Source organism: Ctenopharyngodon idella, chromosome 5, assembly GCF_019924925.1.
Source record: "Ctenopharyngodon idella isolate HZGC_01 chromosome 5, HZGC01, whole genome shotgun sequence".
In the NCBI taxonomy this organism is placed as follows: Eukaryota; Metazoa; Chordata; class Actinopteri; order Cypriniformes; family Xenocyprididae; genus Ctenopharyngodon; species Ctenopharyngodon idella.
In genome coordinates this window covers 7,524,235-7,542,170 of record NC_067224.1, presented here as the reverse complement: position 1 = coordinate 7,542,170, position 17,936 = coordinate 7,524,235, and the positions used below count along the sequence as shown (strand labels likewise).

The window sequence follows — 17,936 nt, the reverse complement described above, 5'->3', positions numbered from 1 at the left end:
CAGTGTAGTTCATTTCACAATCAAATGACTCTTTTGGGCTGGTCCTTGTAAGATGTTAAAAAATTTCACAAGTTCAGAAGTTTGAATCATTGTGATGAAGTTTTGTAAACTTTAGGTTTGTGAAACTTTAAATCAGTATTGACAGGGAACTGTATCCCACAATGCTATGCACATAACTTTCCATTTGCATTGTGAGGAATGAACTGGATCAATGTATCTTGATTTTTAGTTACTTTGACTGCCAAAAGCAAAGACGTCTTTACAGAATTGTTTTAAAAATGCCAAATATTTTTGAGAGGATGAGCCAACACTGTTTGCTGAATTAAACCTGCAATGTAACAAGTTCACGTGACAACAGTGTAGCATACTATTGTTTAAAATGGTCAGCAGTGAGGGGATATGTTTAAACATGCCTTAACCTTTCATAACACATTTTATGTTTGTTTTTATGGTTTCACCCCAGTTGAAGAATGCTGGAAGGAAGTTGGGGCGGCGATGTGATATGTGCTCTAATTATGAGAAACAGCTGCAGGTCATTCAGGGACAAGAGGCCGAGACAAGAGAGCAGGTTTGTCTTTTTATGCCATTAAAATCACGTACAAGACCCCTACTGAAATGATTCAAAAGGATAATCTGTAGTAACTTTCTTTGATGCCTTTAGGTTAAAAAGCTTCAAGTCATCTTGCGGCAGGCGAACGATCAGCTGGAGCGGACGATGAATGAGAGGCAGGAGTTGGAGGACTCTGTCAAACAGGCCAATGAGGAAACTACTGCCAAGGTAAAGGTGATCACTCTGATGGATTTATGCTGCCTTCACGTGCTATCGGAAATTTGATAATTCCCACTTCTGAAGTCGTGATTACAAGCTCATCGCATTCAAATTTTGAAATTGGAGGGCATTCATTTGCAATTTTTACCTAGGAAATTTGCATTTATGATAATTTCGAGAGAATGTGAAGGCAGCATTAGTGATGCACAAACCTATTGACAGGGTAAACATGGAATGGGATCACATGTACTAATTGGAGCATCATATACAGTGTGGAAACTGCTGTAATGTTACATTTTATAATGTTTCCTCACATCAAAAAGATATTTTATTAGTTATATTTAGTCATATTTATGAGTTTTTTTTATTTTTATTTATGAGTTATATTTGTTATGAGTTATATTTAGTCACTTTTATGCACCACACAAATTAGCACGTTAGCATGTTGCACAGCACATATATTTTGCCTAATATTTGTTATTTGTATTATTTTCTGTCCAGGACTTTCATGATTGAATAAAATATTATATATTTAATTTTGACAGTTCTCTGGTTTACATCCACCATCCTTTTGTACAAATATAGATATAGATTTGTTTTTGTGAGAAATTAATACTTTTATTCAGCATGCATTAAGAATGCATAAATTGATCAAAAGTGACAGTTAAGACAAAAAAAGAAAAAATATTTCACAAATGTTTCAAACATTAATAATAAGAAATGTTTCTTGAGCAGCAAGTCAGCATATAGAATGATTTCTGAAGGATCATGTGACACTGAAGACTGGAGTAATGATGCTGAAAATTCAGCTTTCCCATCACAGGAATAAATTACATTTAAAATATATTAAAATAAAAAATTGTTATTTTAACTTGCATTAATATTTCACATTACTGTCTTGTATTTTTGATCAAATAAATGCAGCCTTGGTGAGCATAAGATTTTTAGAATGTTTTTAAAAGAAGACTCTTTAACACTAGTGTAGGCAATATGGCTTTGCTGACTTCTGTTTTTAAACAAAGCCACAGTGTTTAAATGTGAAGAATGTAACGACTGCTCTGAATGTTACTGTTCTTCCAAGTCAAACGACTTTAGTTAATTTTTATTTGTCTGGCACACAGATCTTAGAGTTGAAGCAGAAAGTTCAGGAGTCTGAGTCTCTCGTAAGCGCTCTCCAACAGGCCTTCAGCCAGGCCAAGAGGAACACCCAGGAGCAGATGGTATGACCAAATACACTCCTACACAAAAACATTTACTTGCTTTGCTTGAGGACTTGAGAGAGAGAGCATATTTTAGTTTTTTTCCATTGAAAAACATCTAATGTAGAACCTCTTTGTAATATAGATCTAGACCTATTTTGAATTTCTTCATGTACTAATGAACTGAAGTGTCTTTTGGCATTCAGTATTGGCTGTGATGAATTCATGGTCTCTGCGCTTGCTTGAGGCACATCTGGTTGAAATCTGAAGTTGCGCTATTAAAGTGATAAACTTAAACTGGTGTGACATGATCCCCAGAATAAATTGCCCTGGAAAGGGTTCTGTAAGTTAGTTATTACCTAAAGAATGCGCGGTGAATCTCTCTTGCTCACACTGATATTTTCATTGGCAGATTTCTTTGAAAATCATCTTTTATAATGGATTGTTTTCCACTTTAAATGGATATATGCTTTAGAAAACATTTGTGGCTTGCAGTGTTTTTTTGTAGGTTAAGTGGTGTGTGTGTGTGTGTGTGTGTGTGTGTGTGTGTGTGTGTGTGTGTGTGTGTGTGTATCTAGGCTGTGCTGCTACAGTCCAGAGAGCAGGTGACTGAAGAGCTGAACAGACTGCAGAAAGATAATGAGAGTCTTCAGGGTAAACACAGACTTCACATGACGCTGCAGCAGCAAGAGGACTTTCACATGCCGACCACTGTACAGGTACTACAGCACGTCTAAGATTTGCCAGTGTTCAACGCTAAGGATTTTTTCTACTGGCCCGGTCTGACCAGTGGTTCAGATTTCTACCTGCCCTGCCAACATTTTCACTAGCCCCAGCACAAAAAAATTACTATATAAATAAACGAAAATAGTTATTGTTTTCATTGTGTTTGACCCATGCAACCTTAATAAATAAAGTTATGACACCAAATTTCAGATACCAGTGAAATTTCACAATTCTCGATTCCAATTTTGATACCACAGCAAAAACTAGTCTATATAAAATTCAAATATTATTAAAGACAAGTAAACAGTCAGTAATAAAATAAGAACAAATAATTAAATATGAGTAATAAAACAAATAAATACAATAGAACAAAAATTCAAATGAAATAAACAGCGCTTTTCAGGTTTTTCAGGTAGGTCTAACAGTAGTTTTCAGGTACAGAAATTGAATAAAGTAATTAAATGTAAAATAACACTGCATATTATTCACTGACTGTATAAATTAAATATAGATTAATCCTTATGAAAGTTATTCAGTCAAGAGCAGTGTGTGATTTTATTTTCTTTCACATTTGTTGTTTGATTAACGTGAAGGACAGACAGCAGCAGTATATTAGGCTACTGTCACTTTAAGACCAAACGCACAGGTCTAATATAGTGTTACACGTGTGTTTTATTTCTCAACTGTTTGTTCACTTAAGACATAACAGACTATGTTTACTAGGCCAAGACAGGCATTTTGACAATTTTGTGTGAATATGTTTTTTCAAGTGCAAGAAGACGTGAAATACAACTCAATTTAGTATTTGCGCGCTGTCTGAGGCACGGCTTTCTGGGCATGTGCTTCGGATGTGTGCACACAACTTCTCACACATCACACGAGTACCAAATTGAGTTCTCTTTCGCATCTTCTTGCGCTTGAATATTTACATTGGCAAGGCTTAATAACACGTCCAAATGATAAACTTTCGTGATGATGCAGCACTGTCCCGATCGGGCAGTCCTTATTGTCGAGCTCTGGTTGCACCTTTAAATGCACCTTCTGTTCAGATCATTTGTGCTCCATCTAGATTTTTTTTTAACAAGAATGCATCCTGTTGTATTGGCTCCTGTTCTTTGGCTGCATAGTAAGAAAATATTTGAACTATTACGGTAATTCGGCAGAAGCTGTGCATTATAGTGATTTTACCCACTCTGAGGAAGGCATTGTTGGTCAAAATGCATCATTGTGCAGCTACTGATTTTTAACTTCTTTTTTTTTTTTTTTTTTTTTTTTATATAACTGTTAGTGGGATGAGAAAATTAAAATGTCTTTTTGGGACAAATAATTATACCAGAAGGCATGCTTTGGAATATTTTAGTATTTGTGTCAAAAAATCAATTTAACACATGACTCTAATGGCTTATTTCTTTTATAAAATGGCAGCAACTGTAATATGAAAAAACACCAATGTTCAATACAATCGTAGAAACTGATAAAAACAAATCTTAGAAAATGATGATTAAAAAATGGAGGAATTGATGATAAAAGCTAGGAAAATTATGTAACATTAATAATATCATCTTTAAAAATGATGGAAAAAATCAGGTGAATTAAAATCTTAGTAAATTATGGAAAAAATATGAAAATTGATAATCTTAGAAAAATATAATAAAATCTTAAAATTATGAAAAATAGGGAAAGAATTAAACCTTAAGTGATGAGGGAAAAAGTAAAATAGTAAAAAAAAGCTTAATGGTAAAAATAAATAAATATATACTGTGTGTGTGTGTGTGTGTGTGTGTGTGTATATACACACTATTAAGCTCATCCACTATTTGTTTTTTTTGTTTTGTCTTTTTATATGTAATTTTTCTACCCAGGAACTTCAGAATCTGGTGTTGCAGTACAGGGAGGACATTGTTTCTGCACGCACAGCAGCGGAGCATTTGGAGGAAAAGCTGAAGGCTGAAATTCTGTTCCTGAAGGAGCAGATTCAGGCAGAGCAGTGTCTGAAAGAAAACCTAGAGGACACGCTACAGCTGGAGATAGAGGGCTGTAAAGAAGAGATTGGTGAGTGGATTGTACATGTCAGTTGAGTTGGGTAGTCACAGAAATCTTACGGCTGGGCATTCGGAAAATAGTTGTGCGTAAATATATATTATGCATGTAATAAACATGGTTTAATTTCAAGCCAAAATATGTAGATTATGAAATATATACAAGTACCGTGATATCAAATGACTCATGCCATGATATGATATTGTTCATACCGCCCAACCTGAACTTGAATGATTAAAAGCACTGAATGTTTACAATGGCTTACATCGAGGCTTTGAAATGGGAATCTTTAGCGGTTTGGAAAAATGTAACAAAATCCAACTTCTCTTTTTAAAGGAATTACTCCTTCATCCTTTTGTTTAGCTTCCAATAACTGATTAAAATCATTAAAGGGTTGTGAAACTCCTTCAGTCAGAGGAATGCACAAGACATTTATCTACCTATTTACCTCTCATGTTTTGCATTTCAATACTGTCTTTTTCTCCTCCACTTCTCTCTGCATTGGTGACTTTTGTTCAGACATCCTGGAAGGTATGAATCTTTGCCTGACTGTATGTTTGTCTAGGACGTGTCTGTCTATAGTGGCACCACCGATGCCATCCTAACACACACCCTAAACCCATCAGCACTGTGTGTGTATGTGCTCAATCGCATCCACATCACTTCCTACTACTTCATCTGGCTGTGTAGTGTACTATACTAATACTAATATAACTTCATGTGACCTTGGGTTAGTCTCTGCGTTTGGATAAGAAATTAAACTTGAATGTGGTCATGCTCCTACAAATGTGCATAACTTAATTGAAATACGTCTCCTCACACTTTTCTGTGTGCATTTGAAATGTTATCTGCATACTCATGTCAGTGTTGTGGAAGCTACTCTGAAACTCTTGTCAAGTTGCTTGGGATTTAAAGCAGTTTAATTATGGTCAAGTTAGTCTTTTGGAAACATTTGCATTGAGGCAGTGAAGTCAACATGAAGCATTTGCAACATACAGTACCATTCAAAAGTTTGAGGTTGGCAGAAAAATATATATATATATATTTTTTTAAACTATTTTGAAAAGTCTTTTGTGCTCAACAAGTCTGCATTTATTTGATTAATAAATACAGTAAAAACGGTAATATTGTGAAATATCATTAATATTGATATTTATATTTTTATATATTTACAAATGTAATTTATTCCTGTGATGGAAAAGCTGAAAATTCAACGAATCTTCAGTGTCACATGATCCTGCAGAAATCATTGTAATATGCTGATTTGCTGCTCAGAAAACATTTCTTAATATTATCAATGTTGAAAATGGTTGATTAATATTTTCTGGAAAATGTGATAATTTTTTTTTTTTTTCCAGGATTCTTTGAAAGTTCAAAAGAATTGAATTTTTCAGAATATTTTTTTAAACTGACCCCAAACTGTTGAGCAGTAGTATTTTACTTCCATAGTGTGACTTATTTCCAAGTGAAACAGATTATGATGGAATTTAAATTTATCCATAAATTTATCCACACTTGATGTTCTGTAATGTTTCAAAAAGTTTAAAGTGTAAAAGAACTATAGAGAACAATATTTAACTATTTTACAGTGAGGCCCCATTAGTTAACGTTAGTTAATCCTAAGCAGTATCTACATTTGTTACAGTAGTTGTTGTTCTTTGTTAATGTTAGTTAATAAAAATACAGCTGTTCATTGTTGGTTCATGTTAGTTCAGGTCCATACAACAGATATATGTTTGGATTTTAAATTTGAAATTAACATTAACTAAGATTAATAAATAATTTAGAAGTGTTTTTATTGTTAATGTTAACTAATAAATTAACAAATCTTAACATCAGAACATTTTCAAACAATATCTAGGCTAGTGTATGTTTTAATTCAAATTAAAATGTAAAACTGGTTAAGTTGATAAATAGCCTATCAAGTCTTTAAAGGATTAGTTCACTTTCCAATTAAAATTTCCTGATAATTTACTCACCCCCATGTCATCCAAGATGTTTATGTATTTCTTTCTTCAGTCGAAAAGAAATGAAGGTTTTTGAGGAAAACATTAGAGGATTTTTCTCCATATAGTGGACTTCAGTGGTCTCCAAACGGTTGAAGGTAAAAATTACAGTTTCCGGAGAGCTTCAAAGGGCTTTAAACGATACCAGACGAGGAATAAGGGTCTTGTCTAGAGAAACGATAGGTTTCTGTTTTCCTCAAAAACCTTAATTTCTTTTCGCCTGAAGAAAGAAGGACATGGACATCTTAGATGACATGGGGGTGAGTAAATTATCAGGAACTTTTAATTTAAAAGTGGACTAATCCTTTAAGTATTTAAGTAGGCCTAACGCCATCTGAATGGGTGTTTGAAACTTTTGAAGTCGCCATGAAATCAAATTTTAAGTTTTTTGGCTTTTAGTATGAATATGTTAGCCTTACTGTTGTCTTGAGTTGGTGTGCTCCAAAACAATGACAAAATTCATATTTAGAAGATGTAAGTGTTCAAAACTTAGTCTCTCACTTCTGCCAATATGGATCAATGATTTTGTTGACATCACCCTGCACTTCAGATTCTCATCAGATTTTTTTTGTCCAATCAAATGCTCTCTAGAATCTAAAGCTTTCTGTCCCCTATATTATAAAATAGACGCTGAAGCTGTGGCTGAAATTGGTCACTTTTTCACACATTTACTATTTCGTATATGGTGACTGGCACATGGTGCACTATATAGGGATAGGGAACGATTAAAGCCGGGGACACACTTAACAATTGTAAGGCAGATTATGAATGTAAATTGATACTTATGACTGATCGTGCTCAAACACGTCCAGTCAGAGCCAGTTGCGTTCAGTCGGCGATTATAGTTGGTGTTCAAATCCCGTGTGTAAGTATTTAAATCTGCTTCAGTCAAAGGAAACCATCGCTGTGTGTTGAGCACAGTCTAAGAATGTTTTAGCTAGTTGTTAAATGTGTGCCCGGCTTAAGACAGTGTAAATATGCTTTCCATTGAGGCCAATGAAGTCTGGTTTCACATTAGTGTCACGCAAACTGCAGCGCACACAGTCTGCTCCGGTCCAAAGACACGATAGCACAGAGCGGATCATATGCACGAGTCGGTGCAGACCACAAAACGTATCGGACCCATTTGAATTCTGCACAAAATGCTATATTTTAAAGCAATATGGAGGAGTTTAGTAGGAGAAACAGTTGAGATTAGAAGGAAACTGAGGTTTTCCGTGCTCAACGGCTCTGGCCAAGCTGTGATGTAAACGAAATGCTATTGGCTATTTAAAAAAAGGAAAGGAGTTGTTCGGTATGTCCCGCCATGTCTTTGTGTTTCAGTGGAAATTACGTCAACACATTGAATGTCCGTTCCAAGGCACTTCAGTGGGCATTTAAATACTGTTCAGAAACAGAAAGTAGCACAGCTGCTTTTGTTTATGGGGGTTACCGGGGTAACAGCTGAATTTCTGCTGTTCCATCAGTGCCATCTACTGTCAGAGAGTGAATGTGCATTTTTATTCAGCCCGTCTCCTTCACTCGTTCCGCCATGCTTCTCATCTGTGTTGTTGTTTACATTAGCTGCTTTCCACTGTCGGTCCAGGGCGAGCCAGAGCTAACAACGTGCCGGGCGGGGCCAACAGCCTCGGACCTCGAGCCGAGTGGCCAAAATTAAGCTGCGTTTCCGCTGTCAGCCAAGTAGCCCCGCAGCGCTACCCTGATACCTGCCATTAACACGCCTCCATAGTACAACATCAAACAACCCCACCATTTCACCAGCATGGGGGAAGCTGACTGAAAACTACATTTAAAAAGAGAACATAATAATAATGTACATGTACACATACTAATTCGCTTGCTGCCATTTATTTGTGATCGCATGAATGCATTCTAAAAATTCAAAATAATTCATAATAAGGAATTATTCATAGTTTTGAAGTGCCCACAATAACAATATCGTGCCTGTTCATTATCGTGATATATCTTATTACCATATATCGGCTCAAGTCTTCAGTAGACATTGAGACATTGTGATAAATGACAGTATTTTACTAAATATTTGTCTGCAAATAAATGCAGCGCAGCAACTTTCTATGCAAAGATGTGGTTAACTAATAGATTACAAGTTCAATTCAATAGAACTTAAGAGAGTGAGGGCATTTTGGAGAGGTTGTTCGATTTATTACCTCAACTTGCTTAGCTGGAAAGCTTTACGCACAGTTCTTTTAAGCATAGACTGTAGCACTTTGTTGGTTGTTAAAGTAATTGAAAATCCTACATTGTTTTACCTCAGCTGTTTATGCTTCTGAAAAATGTAGTATCGGCACTCTTTTAGTTAGTTACTCCCCAGCACTCTTTAGTGGCAACCTTATTACTGCTTGTGACCCAATGCAGATACAGTATGCCAAGCATTCATTGTCAAGTCACAGTTTTTCAATTTTCATTCTGGCTCAGGCAGCACTAACACACAGATCTTTGAGCAAATAATTCCTCTTGTTACTGAGGAGAACGCTCGCCTTGTACTTGTGCTCTTGTCATATGAGAACTGGCCATGCATTGACTACATGTTTCTGACTAATAAAAAAACACAGAAACAGCATGTGACAGTGTTTCTGTTCTGTTGTTGTCTTTCTTCCATCCTATAGCATCTTTTTCCAGCTTGAAAACGGAACTGGAACGAGTGAAGAGTGAGAAGGAACAGGTAGGGCAGAAGTTCAAGGCATACTAATGATTTTTATTGTCTTTCGGCTTGAATGTCACAAAACTGGTTAAGAACACGTACAAGTTATAATTGATCCCAAAATCAAAAGCTATTTCAGCTTTATTTCAATTAAAGGTGCAGTAAGCCATTTCTGAGAAACGCTTGTTGATATTTGAAATCACCAAAACAAACGCCCCTACCCAAAAGGATCACACCCTATCTTGATAGCTCCGTCCCCAATTCATGAGCATGCTATGCAACACAGGCGTCTCCCACCTAATGAGTGTATACGCCCCTTACTGCTGATTGGCTACAAGTGTGTTTTGGCGCTCGGTCAGATCCAACAGCGTTTCTCAGAAATTGCTTACTGCACCTTTAACAGAAATGTTTTTAATAGTTTTAGTTACAGATAATAAGGTAATAAGATAATATGGGGGTGAGGGGGTTTGTCATTTGTCAAAATTGAAATGTAAAAAAGTATTTCTCCATTTTGTATTTTTTTTTTTAAAAAATTTTGCACTGATTTTGGGTTGAAATATGACCTAAACAAGTTTTAGTGATTTAAGGTTTGGACTAAAGAAGACTGAGTGGTTGTTGTGTTGCCTCTGTACTTGTTGACCAATCTGTTGATCTTTACAACAGCTGGAGAGCAGCTTGGCAGAGAAGAGACAGATGCTGGAGAAAGTCCAGGGCCTAAAGAACAGTCTGGAGGAACAGTTGAAAGACGCCCTCGGCTGCAAGGTATGATTTCTTATTTGACCACTGCGCCCTGCCTTAACATTAGACTTCTGCATGCTGAGCTTTGAGTTATGTTTCTCATAAAAAAGTTCATAGTCTACTCAGCGCTTCCTGTGCATGTGATGAATCAGTTGATCAGATAAGCAGGATTCTCAGAAAGAGATTTGCAACAAACAAAAGATGGCATGTTTATATTAATTAATATAAGCACGAATTATAAAATAAACAGTCAAATTAATCCTAAAAAATGTGTGTGTTGTAGAGTGCTTTGGAGACTCAGGTGTTTGAAGAGAAAGACAAGGCACAGAGACTTCAAACAGAGCTAGATGTCAGCGAGCAGGTCCAGAGAGATTTCGTCAAGCTGTCCCAGACCCTTCAGGTAAACACATTTCATTAGTAGAACATGAAGGAGATGACGACCATTCTGGGAGATGATAGCAGCTTTGGCCAGAACATTGCATTTTCTTCTCCTAGCGAGTAATTCGATCACATGACTTGAGGCAAAACATTTTTGAATGCACATCTAGGAATTGTGCGTTGTCTTACTAAATAAAAAAAATGTATCCACCTCAAGTGAGTGCATGTTTTAAAGAGGCTTTTTTTTTTTTTTTTTTTTTTTTTTTTTTACAAAGTTTTGTTTTTAGGGTCTACTAGAATAGGTTTTCATGCTTGAATGTTCAAAAAACACCTTATTTTTCACATATTTTACATCGTTGCAGCACCTCTCTTCCCAGTCTGTCGGTAAAGCTCTGGGCTGCGTTTCCTAAAAGCATCGTAACCCTAAGTAAATCGTTGAACAGTTGCCACCAATCGTCTTTACGATCAGCTTAGACTTACAACGCTTTTGGGCAACGCAACCCCGTTTAGTTCCTGCCTCTATGAGGCCCCTCCTTCCAAAAGCACAATGTGCTCTGATTGGTCAGCTGGACCAGTGTGTTGTGATTGGTCAACTGCTTCGAATTTGTTTTGGAAATGTCACATCGCTTACCATGACCACAAGTTTAAATACACTACTAACGCAACTCAACCAGGCCTCGCCCCCTTTTTTGCGTATGCCTGGTGGAAATTATTTAAATGAGGAAATTTGTTGTCTACTTTCTCAAAAGTAAACTCAAGACTACAGTCGAGGCTTTTCAGGAAGTTCAGAAACAGTACTTACTGATACAGAGAATAACTCCCTTTTGGAGTTTGGACTTTGTAACTTTGCAAACCTTTTTCAGACCGTAACATTACACACTAAAGAAAGTTGAAAATGTAAAAAAGCATAATAGGCCCTCTTTAATGCAATTTTTGTTTCCATCAATTCCAAAACTTTTCATGCAATATTCCAAAATTTGAGGACTAGGGGTGTCAATGTGATTAGATTTCAAACAGGAATTGATACTTTGTTAAATAATAAATTCATAAATAGTTTTTATCTATATATTTGTCCAATTCACAAGTGGTTTATTAATTCATTATTCTTTTAGTTTTAACTGCACTTTTAAACATGAATTAAACAGTTTTTAATGTGTCTGTTTATTTGTAAATTTGAAACGTGATTCATCTATTTACACAACTGCTCAAAAGTTTGGAGTTAGTAAGATATTTGTAGAGTTTACTACTTTTATTCAGCAAGGAAGCATTCACTTAATCAAAAGTAACAATAAAGACATAATGTTACAAAAGTTTTCTGTTTCAAATAAATGCTGTTCTTTTGAGCTTGCTATTTATCAAATAATCCTGAAAAAAAAAATGCATCATGGTTTCCATAAAAATATTAAGCAGAATAACTGATTTCAGCATTGATAATAATAAGAAATGTTACCTGAGCACCAAATCTGCATATTAGAATGGTTTCTGAAGGATCATGTGACACTGAAGACTGGAGTAATAATGCTGAAAATTCAGATTTGTTTCGTAGGAATAAATTACATTTGAAAATGTATTAAAATAGAAAACACTAGGGGTGTGACAAGATCTCATGTTACAAAATCTTGCGAGATTAAAATGTGACAAGATTTCTCGCCGAGGTGAAAAGCTGTCTCGCAATATCGCCATGACGGAGTGTGAGGGTGAAATTAGGATAGAATATACCACTGCTACGTTTACATTACGCCTCTACTGTCATTTTGCTTTTTATAGAAATAAAAACCATTTATGGCGGAGGATTCGTCGCACAAGACATTCGTCTGACAAATGTCTTATCTTGTAGAATGCGCGCTCAGCACCGCTGCTCCCTATTCACAGAGTACGCTCGATCACAAGCACGCATTCAAATGCAATTTCAATACCCCGCATTTTGAAAGTGGCTCCCTGGTGCGTGCAAATATCTCCCAATTTTCTTAGGCTGGGCTGTGTAGTTGTAACCATATCTTAGTTATACAACATGCTTGATGAAAAATTTGGTCTCTGTTTGCACTTTGAAGATTGAGAGAGTATGTTGATTTTGGTTGCACTTATTGTTTGCACTTAATAAAGCCTCGTATACACCGGGAGGATTATCGTGCGTGCTTATCGCCAGCATTTTTCGAGACGTTTTTCGACACGTCTTTGTGTTCATTCCCAAACGATTTTCACTGGCGACGCGCAGAGTGAACGTGCAAATTCACTCCCTGACAGTATATGGCGCTTGTGCTGAATGGTAGTGCAAATAAACATATTTATGATATTAGTAAAATTAAAGAAGATAAAAATATAGATATAAAATGGCATATACCTGACGGTAGTCAGAAACAGTAGTGCAAATAAGTCACAATGACGGTAGTGCAAATAAACATATGAAATAGACATTCTCAGCTGTATTTCTTGAATGTAAAAGGAAAAAGAGAAAAAACTTAAAATGGCACATCTATTGGTGTGGCCAAGAACTGGCAGAGCACCCATAGTTTGTAGGGGTCTTCCTCGTCTACTTCCTTGTCTACTTACTCTTCGGCCCTGTCCCAAATGGCACACTTCTATGCACTTTCGGTCTTGTGGACTTATAATGGCTGCCGCGTGCACGTGTCAGTTAAGTGCACGAGACTGTAGGGTGTCCCATTTGTCAATTTTGGGCTTCAGAAGGGTGCTCGCGAGCGCCCCCTTTGCGGCCGATTTGCGCCCTCGATGCGCACTTTTGCTGAGCCCACACTGGTGCGAGCTCAGCGGCAGACTTCTTCCCGACAGTCAAAGCGACGTTACGTCACAAAAGTGCGGACTCGTAGGAAGGCCGTGAGTGTTTAGGGTGCCATTTGGGACAGGGCCTTCGTTGTCTTGTTATCAATGTCTGCTCGGCAAGACCGTTTTGTGCTTGAGCACCACCAAGTCGTGTTTTACTGTAACTTCAGCAGCTCCAGGCACGTGAACAAAAGTGCCAGTTTCATTGGTCGGTCAGTTTTTAATGCAGCGCGTCAAACCAAAAAATGAACCCGAGGCGTTTTTTTTTTTATTTTTTAAATGAAGCTTTTACGCCTGCCGTCTTTCGCGTCAGTGTGCACACTCACATTGGCGCCCTTTGTTTAGTCATATTTGTCCCAGTGTGTACAGGCCTTAAGGCTAAAAGAAAATTAATCATTTTTCATTTTTTTCATATTCATTTTTATATATATATATATATATATATATATATATATATATATATATATATATATATATATATATATATATATAATATAATAATTTTTTTTTATTTTATTTTTTTATTTCTATGATCAATTTGTGGAAAGGAGTTCAGTTAGGAGGTCAAAAGTTATAGAAGCTCATAAATCATGTACAGTTCTAAGGTCTGAAGAGACTCATATGAAATCATACAGGAGAGAAGCCAGTCAGTTGAGTTTGTGGCAAAACCTTTTACAGTTTTTGAGTATTGTTGTCTTTTACTACATATGATAACTCATACTCAAAGTAGAACTGAAATGACATTCATTATGACTGTTTTTCTAGTCAGGTATATTGTCATTGAGGAGTTCTTAAAAATACTGTGTAAAAAAAAAAAAAAACCCCATCTTGTCACACCTCTAGAACATTTTGAACTGCAGTGCACTTTTTTTTTTTTTTTTTTTTTTTAAAGCAAAACCTTACCCGACCCCAAAATTTTGAACTGTAGTGTACATTATTTTTTTAAGTGGATGGAAACGCAGTTTGTAATTATGAGCGTTGTAGTTACACCACATCACACACATGCGGCTGCAAATACAATGCTTTTGTTCTCCTGCAGGTGCAATTGGAGCGTATTCGGCAAGCGGACTCATTAGAGCGGATCCGTGCCATCCTCAACGACACCAACCTTACAGACATCAGCCAGCTTCCAGAGACATGATGTCACTTCCTCCTCACGACTCCATCGTGCACATATAAACACATGCACTCTCATACACGCTCCACCTGTACCTCAGATTTTCGGCCCGACTCCATCAAGTGAGGAAGACTTGAGCTTGCAGGTCTTGGAGAAACACTACTGATACCTACTACTGCTATCTGTCCAGCTTGTACATGCGTTCGCAAGAGCACAAAAAGACTCCCGTCTCTGTTCGAGCGAAGGGTTTGTGTCTTGTAATGCCATGAGGAGCTTTCAATGAGAGCATTTTTTGTTCCTCATTCAGTTCAGGAAATGAGAAAATGGATAATCAACTAATGTGACTCTCCCGTTCCCTGACCCTACCAAAGTTCCCGTCTCTTCCCTCTTTCCTCTGATACTGCTCTACTTCTCTTCCGTCTTTCCGTCTGCTGAACTAGCAGCAGTGACCTATGAAGGAAACGGACGCTCCTGAAGTGTTTTGTACATAGTTGTATACAGATTATGTGTGTATATTGCATTAGTTAAGTTAATACGCAAGACTTTGATTCCCGTCTCGACCCGCCTCCTACGTTTTCACAAGCGACGCCGTTTCTTTCCTCATCCACCAATCATTTCACTGGCTGTGTCGTATAGTTTTATCCTCAACGTCCGTTTTAGGAGATTCTCCAAATCTCTTCTTTTACTTCCTAACAATTTGACAAACTTTGTTTAATGTTACTGCTTTTGTTGGAACGGACTGATGTTTTTGCAAATTTTTCCTTGTGTTTTTGCTTTCTTTCTGAAGGATATTGCAGACACATCTGATGATATTTACAGTTTACATTTGGTCTGATAATCGATTTAATTTGCGTCAAGGCAACAGCACTGTTTTAGAAGGTGGTTACCCATCATTCTGCTGTCTTTGTATTAATGAAAGCACACTATGCTAATGATTTACAGTCACTGTGATGCCCTGTGCAACTAAGGGGCGTCTTAAACTGAATCCTGTGTTTTGTGTACCACTTCAAGGGGTACAATATGTATGTCCTACGTGCAGCGTAAACAGAATTTTGTATAGAACCAAAGTTGATCATGTTGACCTTAAATACCCAAAGCAGCATATTTGGATGGTTTAAATCAAATTGAAAAGAACATGGAAAGGGCTAATGGTTTTAAATCATTTTTTTTGGCTGCTGTTTTCTTTTAAACAATGGATGTGAGACGATGTAACTCAACTACAGGAAACTCAATTTTTTTTTTTTTATTAATAATAATAATAGTAATAAACTGTATTTTATTTCAGACTGTAGAATTTAAAGGGTTAATTCACCCAAAAATGAAAATTCTGTCATTAATTACTCACCCTCATGTCGTTCCAAACCTGTAAGACTTTCGTTCATCTTCAGAACACAAATGAAGATCTTTTTGATGAAATCTGATAACTTTCTGTCCCTCCATTGACAGCTACGCAACTACTACTTTCAAACCCCAGAAAGGTAGTAAAGATATCATTGAAGTAATCCATGTGACTCCAGTGGTTTAACCTCAATTTTATGAAGCAAACGAGTGCTTAGTTTGCCCAAAAAAACATAATTTACAAAAAAACAACGCATTCACGCAAAAACAACTGCTCTTGTGTCAACAACACGCATGGTGCTCTTGTGAACGCGATTGAGATTAATATTTTGTAAATAAAGTGGTAAATTATGTTTTTGCTCAAATTAAGGACTTGTGTTGCTTCATAAAAGTGCGGTTAAACCACTGGAGTAACATGGATTAATGATGTCTTGACTACCTTTCTGGGGCTCGAAAGTGGTAGTTGCGTATTCTCTCAATGGAGAGACAAAGCTCTGATTTCAATAAAAAGATCATGTTCTGAAGATAAACGAAAGTCTTACGGGTTTGGAACGATAAGAGGGTGAGTAAAGATTACAGAATTTTCATTTTTGGGTGAACTAACCCTTTAACAAAAAGTCTGTTGATTTTAAAAATGGCCATTGCTTGAAAATAAAAATTGGCTGACAATTGGACTAAATCCAAGTCAAAAGCCTTGTACCTGCACGTTGAACATTGTCTGCTAATTTTGTAATTAAGAGACTGTTATCAGTGGTATTTGACAATGACAATTGAAGAACTAATTCAGTCCATGTGTTAAAATGTGCACCTTTTTTTAATTGATAAATACTATGAATTCAAAGTTTCCTGAGCAAAGCCACTTTACCAACTCCATCTGAGTACACAGAACTCTACTATAGTATGACCAGTGCTGCTGTTGTGATCTGTACGTGGACTGATGATGATGCTCTTCTGTGTGAATATGTGCATTATATTAAGACCATGTGTGTTGTGGTGGTGTTCATTTTATTACCTGTCAGTTTCACTTCATAACGCTCACACGTCCTGTGCTGTCTTCACGTTGCAAACACACGTAATGAAGTTGCTCCTTCAGTGGTTTCATGTTTCACTAGAGCAACAGAAGCGTTTCACTTCAGTGTAGTTTTGACGTCAGAATATTTTAGGAACTACATTTTTCTTTAGAAGACACTGTTGGAACTCTAATAACAAATTTGGGGGCTAGGAAACTACCATTTTTAATGATTTTGTTTGTTGTTTTTGTTTTTCCAGTCAGTATCATTTATAATTCATGACAGTCATTTCTGATGGGTCTGTGAAGAGTGATAGTTCAGATGCATTCACAATAACAAGAGTTATATTTCTGTTTTTTTGCATGCTGTGTTGCAAATGCAGAAGCCCTTGCAAATTTATATACTGTACTGTGTACATATCCCTGTATATATCTATATAATAAAACAAATTGAAACAAGTTTTGTGTGGTTCTAGTCTGTAGTTGATTCAATTCGCAAGGTTAGTAAAGACCACATAAATCTCATGTGAACATGTATAACGTGTAAGACTTTGTTACACATTTGTTTACGTTTTGGCCAAATAAGAATTAAGACTCATACCTTGGTGAATCCTAATTATGACAAAATTATAATTGTGACTTCGAGGAAAAAAGTCAAAATTATGAAAGACATCAATTGACAGTATAAGAAAAAAAATAGAAAACAAAAGTTGAAAAAGTCATGACACGTCAAAGTTGTGGAACAAAATTGACAGTCGGAATTATGAGACGAGTCAATTATAAGTCGAAATTGACAGTCATAATTATGACAAAGTTGAAATTTTGTCAATTGACTATGCTTTGGGTCAATTCACTTTTATAATTTCTATTTTATACCTCATAGTTGACATAATTGTGACTGTTAATTTTAATTTGTCAATTGGCTATCTCACAATTCCGACTGGCCTCATAATTGACTTAGTATCCCAATTTTGTCTTAAGTCATAATTTTAACTTTTTGTCAGTGATTTTTCTCTCATCTCATAATTTTGATTAGTCAAGTTCATCTTCTGTTACGATTTACCCATTTTTTTTTTTTTTTTTAAATGTGGTGGAAATGGGTTTCCAAAGGTAAAACCTTGCCTCATAAGCCGCGTTTCCATTACAGATTTGCACAAAACTTTTGCGATATTTTCT

At 36.3% G+C, this 17,936-nt stretch overlaps 1 protein-coding gene across 1 annotated transcript in view; it reads left to right on the top strand.

Moving 5' to 3' along the window:
• Nucleotides 1–17,219, top strand: part of rabep1 (rabaptin, RAB GTPase binding effector protein 1) — a 33,956-nt gene extending 16,737 nt beyond the window's left edge. Inside the window, exons 10-18 of the mRNA XM_051893212.1 lie at nucleotides 464–568; nucleotides 662–778; nucleotides 1,891–1,989; nucleotides 2,547–2,687; nucleotides 4,557–4,746; nucleotides 9,368–9,423; nucleotides 10,066–10,164; nucleotides 10,424–10,540; nucleotides 14,336–17,219. Of these exons, the coding sequence (XP_051749172.1) occupies nucleotides 464–568; nucleotides 662–778; nucleotides 1,891–1,989; nucleotides 2,547–2,687; nucleotides 4,557–4,746; nucleotides 9,368–9,423; nucleotides 10,066–10,164; nucleotides 10,424–10,540; nucleotides 14,336–14,437 (1,026 nt within the window). The 3' untranslated portion in view covers nucleotides 14,438–17,219. The remainder of the gene's footprint in view (nucleotides 1–463; nucleotides 569–661; nucleotides 779–1,890; nucleotides 1,990–2,546; nucleotides 2,688–4,556; nucleotides 4,747–9,367; nucleotides 9,424–10,065; nucleotides 10,165–10,423; nucleotides 10,541–14,335) is intronic.
• The last annotated feature ends 717 nt before the right edge of the window (nucleotides 17,220–17,936 follow it).